The sequence below is a fragment of the Anomaloglossus baeobatrachus genome, chromosome 1 (genome assembly GCF_048569485.1).
Source record: "Anomaloglossus baeobatrachus isolate aAnoBae1 chromosome 1, aAnoBae1.hap1, whole genome shotgun sequence".
Lineage (NCBI taxonomy): Eukaryota > Metazoa > Chordata > Amphibia > Anura > Aromobatidae > Anomaloglossus > Anomaloglossus baeobatrachus.
Window position 1 is genome coordinate 880,835,084 of NC_134353.1, and position 18,919 is coordinate 880,854,002.

The following is an 18,919-nucleotide window of genomic DNA, read 5'->3' on the forward strand; positions in this document are numbered from 1 at the left end:
TCAGGATTTCTCTGCGTACATCATGCTGCTGTCAGGTGAGGTTGCAAAAACCTGTTGACAAATTCCCTTTTTTAGTGTCATTCAAGATTTAAAAAAGTTTCTATAAAGCATGCCACCACTGATAATTGTGTGTAGTTTAGGCAGGCAGCTCAGCTCCATTTTTTTAAACAATCTGGCTGAGTTGCAGTACCAGACACAACCCATGGGCGGGGGTGGTGCTGTTTCTGAAACAAAGAAGTCATGTTTTTTTGTTTTGTAAACTGGATTAAAGGGAATCTGTCAGGACACGTTTGCTCCCCCTTCTGAGAGCAGCATAATGTAGAGACACAGACCCTGATTCCAGCGATGTCACTTACTGAGCTGTTTGCTGTCATTTTGATCACAATCAATGTTTTTTCTCTGCTGCAAATCTAGCAGTTATACAGAGCTCATGAATATGCTGGACGACCTGCAGTACACAAAGTAGTCCTGTAATGATAATCTACTGCTGAATTAAACAGTGATCTTTATCAAAACTTACACTAAGCAGCCCAGTAAGTGACACACCGTTGCCATCAGGACCTCTGCCCCTACATTATGATGCTCTCAAATGATGTGGCAAAAACCTGGTGACAGATTCCCTTTAAATTGAGAGTAAAATTTTGAAAAGTGTGGTTTTTTTTTTTTTTGTTGTTTTTTTTCCCCATAAATACATTATTCTAATTTTCTTGTCTGAATTGTGGATTTTTGAAACTTTTTTTTTCTGTTTTTTTTTTTTTTTTCTTCCACACACTTAAGGTTTAATATACTTTTATAGATCGTTTATGTATTTATCTATGTATTTTTCTAATAAATTTCCCAAACATGGACCACTAAAACACAACTACAATTTGATATGACTGATCAGCCGACTGTCTGATGTTTTGACGCGTCTCCAAACATCGGGGAGTTAATATTTAAATGGCCAGTCCTTTTGTTCTTAGCAGGAATGAGCTACTTTTAGCATTTCTGGATTTCGTTTCCTTTTCAATTGTGATTGCTCAATGTTTGTGACTGGGAAGGTTTGGAGAAAGAACTGACGGATGAATGGCCGCTACTCCGAGTATAAGCCGCTTAAAAAAAAAAAAAAAAAAGATGGTGGGATTGCATTGAATATAAACAAACAATCTGATTTCAGTTCTGATGTTTTTTTTATTTACTATCGCAAATTTAGTGGGGGTTTTTTTTTTTTTTTTTTTGTTAATTTTTCTTTCTCATTTACTTGCTTTCTTCCCATCCTTGCTTATTCTGATTTTCTATTGTGGTACGTAATTACAGGTAGGATTGTGGAGATAAATTGTTAAACTTTGATTGCTGGATATGGAATTAATGAAAATCACATCCCAGGCCTAACACATACACATACACATACACACACACACACACACACACACACACACACACACACACACACACACACACACACACACACACACACGTATCATTCAGCAAATGTCACCTATTGTGTTCTAACACGCGTACACAAGGAGAGTGATTCAGACTTTCCTTTTTGTCGTGATGGAATGAATAACTTGAATAAGGCACCAATTGGTCTGCATTCTTGGCGTGGTCCGAGAGCCCAATCTTGTAGCTTGTCAATAGGTTAGTAAACACCATGACCTCACTGCTGATTTTATAATCCACTGTTGTGCTGAACAATTGGTTGTGTGTGAGATGGGAGCCGGCGTGTCCCCATACAGTGCCTGGTCAGAATGAATCCAACGAGCTCGCCTGCCGAGGCTCACTTCTTACCACAGGGGTGGGGAACCTTTTTACTGCCGGGGGCCATTTGGAAAATTCTACCAACCTTCGGGGGCCGCACAAAATTATCAACTTGAAAATGACCCGGCTATAATTAGTCAAACAATTAACTCTCCCCTATACCCCTACTGTGGCGGCCGTAGATGATTCTCTTTGATGCGCTGTGATGTTTGCTTCTCACAACTGCTTTTCCAGGTTTGTCTTGGTTTGAAGCGCAGATTGGTAAATCATATATATCACACAGGAGACACTGTACATACACACACCGCTCTGACACACTGGCCGTATACTGCACACAGCCTTGACACAGTTGTCCTATTTTACACCACCCACGATACACACTGGCCATATATAGTACACATGCACAGGAGATACTGTATACTGCACACAGCACTCACACGCCGTATACAGCACACACACAAGCCATACACAGAACTCACACGCCGTATACAGCACACACACAAGCCATACACAGCACTCGCACGCCGTATACAGCACACACACAAGCCATACACAGCACTCAACAAGCCATACACAGCACTCACACGCCGTATACAGCACTCAACAAGCCATACACAGCACTCACACGCCGTATACAGCACACACAAGCCATACACAGCACTCAACAAGCCATACACAGCACTCACACGCCGTATACAGCACTCAACAAGCCATACACAGCACTCACACGCCGTATACAGCATACACACAAGCCATACACAGCACTCAACAAGCCATACATAGCACTCAACATGCCGTATACACAGTACATACGGAGAAGAAAAAAAGCTCTGCATGTAAACATGTGCACACCAGGAATTAGATATACCAATAAACCTTACAATATGAAACTTTATTAAGTGCCAAACACAACAAACAGCGCGCGCACACACACACACACACGCCGTATACACAGCACACACACGCCGTATACACAGCACACACACGCCGTATAAACAGCGCGCACACACAGCACACATGCCGCACACACAGCACACACGCCGTATACACAGCGCACACGCCGTATACACAGCACATACACAGCACACACGCCGTATACACAGCACATATACAGCACACACGCCGTATACACAGCACATGCACAAGCCGTATACACAGCACACGCACATGTATACACAACAGACGCTGGACACTGAAGTCACAAATACATTTGATATATGGTGGTATATATTAGATATAAACACACTTAGCGCAGATATAAGTACCTGCTGCTTAGGTGCCCTGTAAGATCAGGTGCAGCACAAGTGATGGATGCAGCAGCTCAGCTCAAGGGCTGGCTTCATTCTCGTCTTCTCTCCAAGAAAAGACCTCCTAGACCTGAGCAGCCGAGCACAGAACGGGAGGGTGAGAGGCAGCACGTACAGCACTATGCAGCCTTCTATGTCCCGTACAGGCCCCAACCCCATCACTCTGATTCTAGCTGTAATCTCACAGGGAGCATGTAGGAGCCAGAGGGAGGAAGTCCCACCCCCAGTGCTGTCTCCCGGCAATAGACAAGATGAGCCGCTGCCCGAGCACCACAGCCACTGGGAATCTGCTCCAGTGCCCCGGGGGCCACAGAAAAGGTCATCGCGGGCCCGCGGGCCGGAGGTTCCCCACCCCTGTCTTACCAGGTCCTCGTTGCCTCTTGAAAAATAATTGTATGTATGTATGTATGTATGTATGTATGTATGTATGTATGTATGTATGTATGTATGTATGTTTGTGTTTGTGTGTGTGTGTATGTATATGTAATATATGTATATGCATATGTGTATATATATATATATATGTATATGTGTGTATGTGTATATGTATGTATGTATGTGTATGTATGTATATGTATATATATATATATATATATATATATATATATATATATATATATATATATATATATATATATATATATATATAATATTAATAATAAATAATAATATATATATATATATTTTATATATATATATATATATATATATATATATATATATATATATATATATATAATATAATATGTGTGTGTGTGTAATATATTTAATGTATAATATATATATATATATATACATACATTTATCTAGCTATTTCTGTTATCACTGTTATGTCGTTGCTGTACTCCTTTGAAGCATTGCCCAACTTTCCATCATTTATGGAACTACACATCTGGGAACTGTTTTTGTTTCTGTATATGAGATCACAAGTTTATTGGCCTCCTGTGTGACCCGCTCACAAAGAGAAGCAAAGTGATAGCTAGTGCTCACTTGGATAGTAAGTTTTTAACCATACAATGCCGCGTTAGTTGACTAAGTCGTGCCTCTCTGATGGAGAAGAAAGGTGACCTCCATATTATATATAATTATAATATAATATTTATTCATTTATATAGCGCTATTAATTCCACAGCGCTTTACATATATTGGCAACACTGTCCCCATTGCGGCTCACAATTTAAATTCCTTATCAGTATGTTTTTTGGAATGTGGGAGGAAACCGGAGTACCCTGAGGAAACCCACGCAAACACTGGGAGAACATACAAACTCCTTGCAGATGTTGTCCTGAGCTGCAAGACTGCAGTGCTAACCACTGAGCCACCGTGATGCCCATGTTGTATTGTTGTATTGATGTATTTTTCAAAATCACATTTTACTTCATCCCTGTCCCTGAATACTCCGGCCAGACCCCACAAAACCGCCCCTGGTCATATTCGCTTGTAAAGACCATACATAGAAGAATTAAAGTTTTGCCTTCCTGGTATTGCTCTGCCCATATGTGCCAGGTACCGATTGCCAATCTTTCTTAACGCGGGTATTTTGATTTGAAGGCCCGGGTAATGGAGTGATGGGAAATCTAAATCTGATTCCACTTTCCTTGCAGTTCATAAACTCATGCTCGCTATCTCATGACCCGAGACCCTTCCTCTTTTTTCTTTTGTGGTTTAGAAGGGAAGCATACGAGGACTATTTCAGGTTGTGAAACAATTTTAGCTTTCTGAACTCCTTTATAGAGGATGATTCTGGGGCATTTTGTTTTTTGTATTTTGTGCCCCTCCGATTCCAAAGTTATTCCCCCAGTTAAAAATGTAACTGTTCCCTTCAACTATCTGGGCGTATATGGCACAACATCTGTGAGCTTTTGCTCCTCTCTCATGCTGGCCAATCAAAACATAGCAGAGTGTTTTTGTGGTTGGATAAAGGAAAACTTTGCATCACTACTGGGGATCATAATTTTGGAATGGAGGGGCACAGAAGAAAAGGAAAAACTGTTCCAGAATCGGTGGCGCATAATCAGTGGGAGGAGATGCTCAATGACAGATCCACTTTAAGGTGGCCCCCCGACAGAAGATAGCTGCCCATTAGCATATCCTGTCACTCAGACTTCGAGAATGTGGTATCTCTCTAGAAGTAACGAGCTATGTAATACGGTTTGTTTTCTCATAGATGAGCCTGCTTGATCACTTTGATCTTCATCAGACTTTGGAGTCTGTGTAGTTACCCTTGTAGATATCATATTGCTTATCACATATTGTAGAGATTTTCCATCAAATGTGTAAGAACCCCACAATAGACACAAGTCATCTGAACTCTGCAATTTTCCACTGGGTTTGGCCAATTGCCTTATTTGTATAGGAGCCTATCGATCTCCCCTGACACGTTGCCGTAGGACTAATGAGAGAAGGATTGGGCAGTAGAGATCTCAACACCTTATTTAGTTTTAGGGAAGATGATCCACCAGCAGAGAGGGGTCTGTCAGCGGCCATCTCCATCCTGGCCTTTAAAAGTATATGAACTAAAATATATTCACACTCATGTGAATGGAACGTTCATGTGTGGGGGCGACTGGAGAGATGGCGGTCTACCCAACGAACACTGGACCATCGGCGTTCTAGTATATGGAGACCTGAAGAGTTTTAACTGTGTGTGAAGGACTAATTGTTTACTTTTACTACTTCGTAAAATCTTAGACTAGATTTGTGTTCTCAAGATGTGTTTTATTAGCATCTTATGAATTGAAATATTCATTGGAGTTGTCTCGTAATGTTTTATTTATATTCCGCAATATTATGACCTCATGGGAACGAAAAGTCATAAATATCCAGCTCCATGTGTGGTTAGTAATTATTATTTTATTTTAGACTTTTGGACTAGCTCGTATCACGATGGCGTTATGGTAGTGTCTGGCAGGTGACCTCAATGTTTCCGTGTGGGAAGGTGACTTGCGACACTCTAATGATGTACTTTGAAGATCTCCTACGATATTTAGATAATGGGGTTAGTAAAGTATTACAAATAGCGATGAGGGATGGGCAGTGGAAAAAAGGCATCAGGAGATGAGATTGCAGGCCCAAGGCCGTATTCAGACACCAGTGAGGTAGGGAAGGGGAGGCGGGATAATACTTTTTTTTCAATGACATCCGGACTGTCCATGATTGATAGTCTGACCAGGCTGGGGGTAGTCTGCTGAAGGCCAGGACGCACACCCTCTCCTGTCTCCGTATGGGGCAGATACAGCCATTTACAGCACGCCCACAGGGTGTGTACCAACATGCTATACAATGCAGCGTCATGAGCGGTGTTGCGTGTACCTGTGTTAGCACTTCTGAAAGCCGGGCATTTCTGGTCATGTGTGTACACGTCCCGGCTTCAGGGAGGTCTACTACGCATGACTAGAAGTGTGGGGCATTCAGAAGCTCGAACACAGGTACACGTGGCACCGCTCATGACGTTGCATTGATTAGCATGTTATCATGCTCACTAGTCGAGGGATATAACACCCTTCGGACTAGTCCCCGCGCTCATTAGCATATCATAAAGGATTTTTAGAAATACTTTTCCTTAAGATCTCCTTATGCTAGTGTATACAGGGATGGTTAAGCAGGGATTTTTTTTTTTTTTTTGTCTGATCGCTTGTTACATACACTGCGATACTATAGTATATAGGCCAGCCATAGCATGTACTGGTCTGGCCTGTTTTATAGACCAGGCTGGTGCATGTCATTAGCTGGCATCTGCAATTTGTGGACATGACCTCTTCTGATCAGACTTGTCCATGGTCCTCTGCAGTTTCCTACTCCAAGGTGTGACTGCAGGCCGAAAATAACACTTGTTCTTCATCCCCTGGCAGCCTTTAAGTCATGCAATCACAGCCGCCACCTTATGAGCACAATGGGATGAGACCCCGGTATGTGCAGTGTTCGTGACTGTATAAGGGCCCACTCCTGATATTGGCTGTGGGGCCACCAAGCCTAGTTCTCTCTTCCTCCCTCACAATTCCCTCTCTGCTCCTTCTGCAGGAAGAGGGAGGAGGTGTTCTGTGAGCTGTGGATAGAAGCCTTCACATTCCTCATCTCGACCTGCACGAGGGGAGTAAAAGCCTCTGACTCCAGTCACCCGGATCGAGATGAGGAGTGTGAAGGCTTCTATCCACATCGCTGTGACACAATTACGGCTAGAATAAGGGGACTGCTTGGAAGCACTGTGAGGTTTCAGTACTCTTAGGCAAAGTGCTGTAAACGACGGATAATAAAAGTAGGACTAGTGGGAAAAGGAGGCTAAAATGTAATTAACATTGATCTGCAAAGTTGGTTGTCATTAAATGGAAATCTCTTAATTTGTCTCCAGCCGGTCTTCTGTTATGTTCTGCTGATAACAATATGGCTGCCAGTATAGCTTCCAAAGAGGATACTTTATATCCTCCCTCTGACTACTGTATAGCCAGTACGTCCCTGCACCTATATTTCTGCACTCAGACTGATCTGCCTTATGGCTGTCCTGAGAAGGCGGCATACAAACCTTTTGGCTGCCACTTTCTCTATCACTTGAGACCCTGATTCCAGCGATGTGTCACTGAGTTGTTTGCTGTCCTATTGATAAAATCACTGTTTTCTCTGCTGCAGATCTAGCAGTTATACAGAGCTCATGAGTATGCTGGACTACCTGCAGCACACAAAGTAGTCCTGTAATGATCTACTGCTGATTTAAACTGTGATTTAATCTAAACTATACTAAGCAGCCAAGTAAGTGACACATTGCTAGAATCAAGATCTCTGCCCCTACATTATCCTTATTCCCAAAAATGCAAATTATCACCTATCCATATCCTATCAAAATGTAGAATTGGTGGAGGAAGGTTGAACTAGATAGACCTAGGCCTTTTTTCAACCTATGTAACATAGTGACCACCGATTCAGAAATTGGGGCACTGAAATGCCTTGTTGCAGTAGAGGGGTGGCTGTGCCCATATACTGTGCAGACATGGCCACGCCAGGCATTTCAATGCCCAATTTTCAGAATCGGGGGGGGGGGTGGGGGGGTGGGGCGGCACTTTTTAATATTAGAAATAACTCTTACCCGTAGGGACCTCTACTATTTCTGAGATTGTGGCACTGAAATGCCCTTCTTGGCCAACTCTCACCAGTCTATTGACAGTGAATTAAGTGGTGGCAACTATGCACGGCCACTACACTACTGCAGCTAGGCATTTAGAGCCCTGTTCTTGGGATTGTTGGCAGCGGTTAGAAATCTCCCCCCCCCCCCCCCAATGATCAGCAAGTTATCACCTATTCTCTCGAAACGATCTAAAGTTTAAACTATAGTAATCTGACCTTGTTCATTCTTTTTTTTTGTCCTGTTCTGATCTCTTCTATCCCAGAAACTTTGCCAATTTTATCTTTACCTTCGCCCCAGCTTCCCTGACATAAATAGCGGTTTCTCCCATCCGTTCCCATTGAGGAAGTGTGAAGGAAGGACATATAAAATCAGCCATCTGACTGTGGACATTGTCAGGAAGGGAAGTTTATTTTCTCCGCTGTTGCCGTTGTTGATGTTTTTGTAACTCCTCCACACCCGGTGCCAAAATAGCCGCGATTATTTAGAAGGCTGTAATAAACAGACAGGTGTGGGCGCAGAACGGCCGTAGGGGTAATTTTAGGAAATTCTCTGCTGTTGACTGTATCATGAAAGGTTGAGAGAGTAGGAAGCGCAGGAGGCCTCAGTGATTACATGGGGTATATTTAATGTCCCAGCACAAACTGAATGTGACTTGTGTAAGCTGTGCCAAGTGTAGCATGGCTTGTAGCCTGAAGGAAAGGCTAAAAACAGCCTCCCCTTACTGTGCCAGGTGTCTGCAGACGGCTCATTGTCTATGGACATCAGAGCTGTGGGACAAAAAGTACAGCGGGCAGTTCTTAAAGGAACCTGTCCAGTCCAATATGCACTCAGAATCACGAGCAGTTCTGGGTGCACACTGCTAATCCCTACCGAACTGTCCCAGGCTATAGGATACATAGAGAAGTTTAGAGAGAGTATTTCTAAAAATCCTTTGATATCCAAGGAGTGCAGGGACTAGTCACAAAGGCGTTATTTCCCTTGGCTAGCAAGTCTTCTTTCTTAGCATCCTAGCATGCCCACAAGGGTGTACTAACATGCTATTCAATGCCCATTTCCCCGAGTTATCGGCAGTGATGAGTGTACCTGTATCCGTTGTTACCGCTTCAGATGTCGGGTTTAGGCATAGTGCGCATGATCTGAAGTCCCAGCACTTCCGGTCATGCACACTATGAAGCTGGGTGTATGCGTCCCGGCTTCAGAGAGGTCTAGTGCACATGACCGAAAGTGCTGGTACTTCTGATCATGCTAAGCTTTGCGTCTGAGGCTGTGACATCGGACACAGGTACGCGCACCACCACTGGTGAGCTAGGTTTTGAATAGCATGTTGGCACAGCCCAGTGGGCGTACTAATATGCGAAGAGGATAAAAATGGCAACAAAAAGAGGAATAAATATCCTCCAAAAAATGTAGCATTACTACAGCAAAAAAGGCAGTTGTAAACCGCCCAGGCCAAAAACTTGTACTTTAGCAGGATACAGCTAAGCCCCCACTAAGGGGAGGCATCATAGGTGCAGGAAAAGCAAAACACACACACACACACCACACACACCACACACACCACACACAACACACACACACACACACACACACACACACACACACACACACACACACACACACACACACACACACACACACACACACACACACACACACACACACACACACACACACACACACACACACACACTCTTCCAAAAAATGGAGGGGGCAATTGCTGGATGATAAAACTGCACACTAGTGGCTTGCATAGAGCACAGTTCACTGTTAGTTTTTGGCCTGGCCGGTTTACAGCTGCTGCCTTTATTGCTGTAAGGCCTAAGCCACACTGCATAAAATTCGGTGCGAGTGGAGTGGGATAAAAAAATCGCATTTCACTCGAACCAATATTAGCCTGTGCGTCAGCACCCATGAGCGATTTATTTTCTCAGCCCTAATCAGACCAAGGAAACAATTGCAGCATGCTGCGATTGTAAAGCAAGATTCTTTTTCTCTCGCACCCATTCAAGTCTATGGGGCAAGAGAAAAATCGCACTGCACTCGCTTACACCGGTGTACCGCGAGTGCAGTGCGAGAAGAGAATAGCAGACTACGGAGAAGGGAGGGAGATAAATCCCTCCCTCCCCTCCTCAGTGCCGGCCCGCCCCTCTGCAGCTGAGGTCCGGTTGGACCTCAGTTGCAGGGACACTCGCATGACACTTGGCTCTGCTGTACTGCCAGCGTGAGCCGAGTGTCATGCGCTGGGATCGCAGTTGTCCCCGTGTGGCCCCAGCCTAAGTAATATGCTAAGAGGGCAGACTAGTCGGGGGAATTAATACCATTGCAACTAGTCCCTGCGCTCATTAGCATATCATAAAGGATCTTTAGAAATACTTTTTATAAAGATCTCTTTATTTATGCCACTATATGCTGGGTTAGTTAGGCAGGGATTAGAAATATGCAGCCAGAACTGCTCGTGGTTCTGGTTGCATATTGGACCTGACTTGTTCACTTTAAGGCCCCGTACACATTATACTGACCCCTGCGGAAGCTGCTGTTGTCGGCAGGCTTGGCCAACAATCTAATGTGTATGGTGGGGGGGGCGAGTGGAAACCTGACCGATGGTGTTGGAGGAGACGAGGAGCCGACATGTCTGATTTCAGATTGCTGATGTTCTTGATGAGAAGTTGCTGCCAGTGGAGTCAGAGAAGACAGGAGTGCTCAGCCGAGCGAGCACTCCTGTATATAGAGGAGCCAGGAGAGACGGCCGTCAGCCAAACTATTCCGAGCCATCTTTCAGACTACAGCTATCTCATATGTGTAGCTGACGGAAAAGAACATTCTTATGTCTTTATCTTTTTGACTCCTCCATACACGAGAATACTTGGCTTGGCCCAAGCGCGCTTGTGTTCTCTGAAAGGGTCCCGGCCAGACTTCTCACTGCGTTTTATCTCCCCACGGAATAAAAGGATCGAATATCAAAATGGGAATGGCCTGATCCTTTCTTGCCTCAACATTCGCTGCCTGGACACTGTCAGGAAGCGTCGTGCGCACAAAATGTTCAATAGAACTTGTTGGGTTTGGCTGATTTTGAGCTAATATATATATGGGTGACTTTACATCCTGGACTAAGATAATAGACTGCTGGAAAGACCCCATCTAATGCAAACTGGCACAAAACTGTGCCCTTTAAATTACATGGCTAACCCTTTATATTTTGTTATGGTGTATTGTCCTCTGCCTTAATACATTTTGCTGCCATGCTAGTGGTCATGTGCTCGCAGTTTTACCTGACCTGCATAGAATAATGGTATCTTTTTCATACAGGCCAGTCTTGACTCTCATTGGATAAATTCTGGGCTTTAGCTGCATGTTATCTTTTTGAATTGGGATGGTAGATCTCATCCTTTGTTTTTCCAGTGGCTCTTAAAGAGGTGGTTCACTACTTTGCAGTAGAGACCACATTCCTGTAAAACTGATAGGGGAGGCTTATTCAAAATACCTTGTGTTGCCAATTTAGACTGAGCGGCGCCGCCGCGGTCCGCTCTTCCCTATCGCGTGACCTCTGGGATCCGGTGATGTCACGTCAACTTCCAGTTGACCTGACCTCACTATGGCTGGCCAGTCTTCATGAGTGACTGGGTTGTTGGCATCGTTTCTCTGCTCGTCACAGCCCAACATCGCTCCTGCTTGCAGTGCTTTGCAGAGAAGGAGAGAGCAGGGAGATACTGGGCTGTGATGAGTGGTGAAATGCCGTCCACAGCCAAGTGACTCGGGAAAACAGGGGCCGGCCACGGTGATCTCAGGTCAACTGGAAGTTGACGTGACATCACCAGATCTCAGTGGTCATGCAATGGGGAAGACCGACCGCGAGACAGCGTCGCTCAGAGGCTGAATTGGCAACACAAGGTATTAAGAAAAAGCCTCCCCTGTCAGTTTTACAGGAATATGGTCACTACTGCAAAGTAGTGAACCATCCCTTTAACTTAATCTGCAAACTTTCCCTGCAGTGTAAAGGTGAGGTTTTGTCAAATCCCATCCACTATGTGGCTCCTGTGATACACAACAGATTTTTCATCTACCGAGTATTTGGGCCATGGGCACTCGCCCTGCAGCCGATCAATTCTCCAATGGTTTGGTGTTGATGGTGAATATCGCACACTATCGAGGGCTCCTAATGAGGTTGTGAATTTCTTGCGCTATTGTATGCGGTTTTTTTCCTCGTTTCATTGGTAACTGCTTATTTTTATTCTATTTTTGGTATTTACGTCACTTTTAGAAATGTATTGAGCTATAGTCGGTGAAAGGCGCCTCTGGCCTCACCTACACCACCCTTCAGTATGAGAGCCGGATACATTACTGACAGGGCTAATATTAGGATGGGTGTGTGAGCTGCCCGTCTCTGGGTGTGGGTGACATCACATCGCTGTTATTAAAGATCTAAATTTATCATTGTTGAAACCACCTGATTCCTATCAAAACCTCGTGATGTGGCAAGATTGCCCTTTACAGTCAGTCATCCCGTGCCTTCTTAAAGTCGGCTTTTAATGTTCAAAAACATATCTTGTTCCTTATTCTTCCCACAGATGGAGGTTATAGGAATCCTCCGGGTAAAACTGAGAAATATAGAGGGGGATTCCCATATCTGATAGTGATGGCAACTCGTACGAGGCCTACTGCCGCCCCAATACACTGAGAATAGAGCAGCGCCCATTCGTTTTTCTTCTGCACAGGAACGTTCCCGGCCATCCACTATAGCTCCGCTCTAATAAAGCTGTAGTAAAGGGACTCTGCAGCCCCTTCATTTCCAGTATCGGTGGGAATCTGACCCTGTTTTCTAGGATATACCATCACTGAGATGGGAATTTACCTATTGTGCAGTGCAAGCCAAAGGTATTCAAATAATGTCCTTGTGTTAAGGCCCCTTTACACACTGAGACTTTCAGCGATCCCAACCTGGCCGGGATCGCTACAAAGTCTCTGGTGAGTCGCTGGTGAGCTGTCAAACAGGAAAACCTGGCCAACGACGCAACAGTGATCCGGACCTGCAGAACGACCTAGCTAGTCATTGGGGACGTTGTAAAGCAGCTTTTTGAAAGGGAAGTCGCTAACGAAGTCGCTGTAAAGTCCCCTTTACACACTAAAACTTTGCTGCACAGCGGGAAACAAAGGACCAAAGAATGGTCCTGAACGATTTGTAGCGATCAGCAACTTCACAGCAGGGATCAGGTCGCTGATGTGTTTCACACACTGCAATGTCGCTGGGGAGGTCGCTATAACGTCACAAAACCGGTGACGTTACAGCGATGTCATTTGCGATGTTGCAGTGTGTAAACCCAGCTTTAGGAGCCGCCTCTGAGGCCCACATGGAGAATAGCCATGTAGAACATGTTCTATCTGGAATTCTCCCTTTTAAAAGGGTGGCGCATTAATTATTGTGGTATATATCCCCGGTCAGCGCTTCAGGCACTTGGAGTTGAAGGGAATCTATCAGCAGATTTTTGCTATGTAATCCGACTGCATGCTGCAAGGGTTAACACAGAAAATTCAGGGATGCCTGTCTTGTTGTGGTCTGATTTGTTGTTTGTTTAGGCTGCAGGACCCTCCTCTTAGCCCGGAATACAAAGTCACGCATCGGCAGTCCGGCACCGTCCCTCTTCCTCCCTGCCATTGTACAATCTCTATAGAGAGCCTGGTGTAGGTGGGGACAGCGATCTCAGCTATATGACTAAGGCGCACTAGGAAAAGGATTTTTCTCAAGAAATTTCTTGAGTCTGAAAGATTAGCGCACTTGCGTTAAAAAACGCATTAATAACGCATGTGTTTTTTATGTGGGTTTTTTTTTCTACAGGTTGGTCCCTGCATTTTTTTTTTTACCATTTATGGCAAAAAACGCAGGTACCGCAGAAAAGAAGTGACATGCTCATTCTTTTTCTCAAGAAATTCTGCAGAAAGAATGTTATTGAGGAAAAAAAACCGCAGTGTGCGCACAGGTTTTTTTTTTTTTTTTTCTTTTTCACATAGGTTTTGCTGGGGAATGTCTGCAGAAGGGTTACAACCATTTTCTCAAATTTCTGCAGCAAAAACGCAAAACAAAAAAAACCGCGGGTAATAGCGCAGTGTGCGCACAGGGCCTTAATCTAAAAATTCTCAGTGTCAGAACAGCTGCAGCCAGTAATCTCAGTGCTACATCTTTGGATTCAGGATCTCTTTGCCTACATCATGCTGCTTTCAGATGAAGCAAAAACCTACTGACAGATTCCCTTTAATAATATACGATCCGTTCATTTAAAATAATACCAGCCTGAGCAGCTGTAACTGGCGCGGGCAGAGGAAGAACTTCGTGCTTTGCCATATGCTTCTACCGGCTGAGAGCACAGACTTGTTATAGACTTCCATATTGGCAACTCTCTATATTTACTGACGCTACTATACAATGCATCTATTAAAGTAGACCTGTCACCAGGTTAGAAGCGATCAGTCTTTTATTTTGTTCCCACTGCTTTTGAGTCACCCCCTTTTTTACAAATCCACCATATGATATGGAGCTATGGGCCGTTTTGAGTGCAGATTTTTACGGTATTTACAAGGGGCGTAGCTCATAGTAATGTAGAGCCACTGGTGGTCTCAGACAGAAAATGGTCCCTGTGCATGAACAGCATATAGGAGTCCTTTATAGTACAGTAGCTCCTCAAAATACACAATTCTACCTGCATTGGGGGTGATGGTGTGCCCCCTTATCTCTTGGGTCCTTTCGCGGCTGCACAGGTTGCACCAATGATATGTATAAAGTAGGATACAGATTCACCCCACTTAAAGGGAACCTGCCAGGTCAAAAAAGCGTTATAACCTACAAGCAGGAGCCTGTGTGAGCTATTAACCCCTTCCTACCCATCCCTTTCTTGTAATATTGTGTAATATGGAAGTAATTAAATACGTTTTATTACTTCCATATTCCCTATGTAAATGAGCAGGTTCTCTAGCCCTATGGGCGTTTGCATGCTTTTCATGGTATCACACCCCTGTGGGCTTGATACCATGGACTTACATGAGCGACCTCACTTCTGCTCCTTCATAATCTCGCGCACGCGCTTACTATTCTCTCCGCCGCCTCATCATCTTCTTGTTTACATGTCTGCTTCTGACGCGCACTGTGCATGACCGGAACCGCAGGGGTCTTCTGAGCATGCTCAGTGCGCATCAGAAGCCGACCAGCAAACAAATGGTAAGCGCACTCGCACGGGATTCTGAAGGAGCTGACGTGACCGTTGCTGATGTAAATCCATGGTATTACTCCCACAGGGACGTGATACCATGGAAAGCATGCAAACGCACACAGGGCGATGAGACGCCCATGGGGCTAGAGACCTGCTCATTTACATAGGGAATATGAAAGTAATAAAACATATTTTATTACTTTGATATTAAACAATATTACAAGAAAGGGATGGGTAGGAAGGGGTTAATAGCTCACACAGGCTCCTGCTTGTAGGTCAGAACGCTTTTTTGACCTGACAGGTTCCCTTTAATTCTGTGAGTCGCTCCTCCCCCTCTTGGTAAAGACCATAAAATTTAGCACTGAATGAAAAGACTCATGTCTCTAAAAACAAAAAATAAATAAATATATACTCAGGGAAGCTGCGTGAATAAAACTTTTGCTTTGCGCAGGTGACAGGTAATATATATATATATATATATATATATATATATATATATATATATATATATATATATATATATATATATATATATATATATATATATATATATATATATATATATATATATATATATATATATATATATATATATATATATATATATATATATATATATAATTAATATATATATATATATATTATAGTATATAAAAATGTATTCCCCCCCCCCTTTTTAGTGTTGTATATTTTTGTCTTAATGATGATTTGATCTGTGTGTGTGCATTTCTATTGACTTAATTAATTTAGTGCATTGTTACTTTGTCATGCATAACCCCCCCCCCACCCCCCATATAAATAGTTAGTATTGACCATGGGAATAAGATTTGCGGAAAGACGGAGGGTTGGGGAGCGGGGGTGTTGGGACCTGCAGAAATAAAACACCCAATGTATTAGTCTTTTGCATGTTATTTTTGGGTACATATTCTCACTCATTCTCTTATTAATCACGCATGCACTGCTAAAATGATGTTTCTGCATACAGTATTGTTTGTCCGTTTGTCCGTCCTGCTTGTGCTTCTTCCTCGCAGTCTGACCCTTTTCCCATTGTCTGTGTATTTGCGTGTGTTGTGACGGCCGCTCTGTATTAATGCATATCTTTCTTCCTTTTGCTACCGTAGTTGGGTTGCCTTTTGCAATTCTCAATTTGAAGCATAGCTCCTTCAAACGTGGATTTTTCTGTAACGATGATTCCATCAAGTATCCGTACAAAGAAGACACCATTTCTTATCAGTTGTTAGCAGCGATAATGATACCGTTCACTATTGTTCTTGTAAGTGCTACCTGTTCTTTATTCTGTGTTAACAGCAGACTTGTCTGTCATGAAGCCATTCCAATTGTACATAGTTTTTTTTTGTTTTTTTTTCCCCCAAACTATTTAGTTATAGAGATCACATTCCCATTTAATTTGAAGGGTCTCCTGACCATACACTGATCCTGACACGTTCCCCTGCTGGCATCAGCACCGTTCAGCTTAAATTTGTGGGCATACCATTACCCTGCAGTGCCCCCGCAGGAAAGACCAAGCATTACACAGGGCCCATTTGTCAGTGACAGAACAGGTCCTCCAGAATGAGAGCTGCTCTTTCTTAACCGCTCTTTACTTTGCGGATCCTAAGGTAAATGACAATCTGATTTCCCAGCTCGTCAACCCCTTTAAATGTACCAAGAAAAAGACTGATGGCACATCCTACCTTTTTTGTAATGTGAATAGGTGCAAGCTGAGCTTGAAACTTAGTAACAAGGAGACAGTTGCACACTGTAGTGCTAAGATATGTGGAAAATATACTGCTATGAAAGACATGTGAAAATTGAGATACTTTGCACATAAAAATGGCCAGGTGTATGTGAGCCCAACAGCCAGTCAGTTTTTTTTTTTTTTGTTTCCCTATCAAACTAATACATCTCTTTAGGTTAAAAAAAAAACAAACAACCCTACGATTTATGGATGGACAGGAACCTCCAAATGAAGAATTAAAATAGCCTAAGGCTGAAGGGCAGGAGTGCTCAATCAGAAGTTGCCTTGCCGTTGGCTGTTGGGCTCACATAAAACTGGCCATTTTTGTGTGCAAAGTATCTCAAGTTTTACGTGCTTTTCATGGCAGTAATGCATGTCTATATTCCCATATGCATTGTTTCACATATCTTAGCACTCCAGATGCAACGGTCTTTTTTAAATATACAGTCAGATGTATACAGCCAAATATACTGCCAGAGGTCAGAGATTATATTGAAATTTTGTTTTAAGGAAACTTCATGCTTATCCCTCACAAGGGTACCTTAACTGAATTGTTCAGGACTAACCTACTACTCTCTATATCTGTAGGATAAGCCATTAAAATGAGATTGGTGGCACCTGTCCCCTCCAATGATCAGCCCAACACTAAGTGATGTATAGGGCGGAACATGGCAGCGCAGTACATTGCTTAGTAGCTGCTGCCGAGTTTTGTCTCATTTCCTTAGTTTTGTTTTGCTGGAGCAGTCTACACCTGATCGTGGAGGGGAGGATGTCAGACCTCCAATGACTTCAGATTGATTATCTTTCATACAGATAAACTGTGAAAATGTCAGTCGTGGACAGCACTTAACTTTCTTACGAACCTTCATATACGCAACAAAAAGATATCTATCCTCTATTATTTTATCCCTATCATTTTATCCATATCCTCTATCCTTTTATCCATATCCTCTATCCTTTTATCCATATCCTCTATCCTTTTATCCATATCCTCTATCCTTTTATCCATATCCTCTATCCTTTTATCCATATCCTCTATCCTTTTATCCATATCCTCTATCCTTTTATCCATATCCTCTATCCTTTTATCCCTATTCTCTATTCTTTTATCCCTTATCATTTTATCCCTCATCCCTTTTATCTTTTTATCCCTTATCCTTTATTCTTTATCCTCTATTCTTTATCCCTTATCCCTATCCTTCATCCCCTATCCCAATTTTCGATCCTTCTCCTCCTAATCTATGTGACTTGTAAACCTGACTAAATATATCCAGAAAACACATATATAGTGTTCATTTGGGCGGCACGGTGGCTCAGTGTTTAGCACTGCAGTCTTGCAGCACTGAGGTCCTGGGTTCAATTCCCACCAAGGACACCATCTGCAAGGAGTTTGTATGTTCTCCCTGTGTTTGCGTGGGTTTCCTCCGGGTACTTTGGTTTCCTCCCACACTCCAAAGACATAGAGATAGGGAATTTAGATTGTGAGCCCCAATGGGGACAGTGTTCCCAATGTATGTAAAGCGCTATGGAATTAATAGCTCTATATAAATGAATAAATTATTATTATTATTATTATTATTATTATTATTGCGTCTCTACTAAACTTTGTATTTGATACTTGGCAGTGCGTGCCAGTTCATGTAAAGGGGATATGCTGCTGACAACAGTTGAATTGAGGGGGAACAATCAATCATTTTGTATGAATCCCCTAATGATCATTATGATGTGTACAGTAAATAGTTAGGCATAGGTGTTTTCACCACGAAGGAAATCCTGTTCCAAGGGCACAGTTTAATAAATAAAATAAAGAAGCACTTTACAT

At 43.1% G+C, this 18,919-nt stretch overlaps 1 protein-coding gene across 3 annotated transcripts in view; it reads left to right on the top strand.

Moving 5' to 3' along the window:
* The window catches only part of PLPP1 (phospholipid phosphatase 1), a 139,980-nt gene that overhangs the window by 67,132 nt on the left and 53,929 nt on the right, over positions 1 to 18,919 (top strand). For 2 of the 3 annotated variants that reach the window (XM_075326545.1, XM_075326550.1), the window contains exon 2: positions 16,481 to 16,632. The exons of the other annotated variant lie outside the window; for it this stretch is intronic. In XM_075326545.1, coding sequence (XP_075182660.1) covers positions 16,481 to 16,632 — 152 coding nt within the window. The remainder of the gene's footprint in view (positions 1 to 16,480; positions 16,633 to 18,919) is intronic. 3 annotated transcript variants of the gene reach the window in all.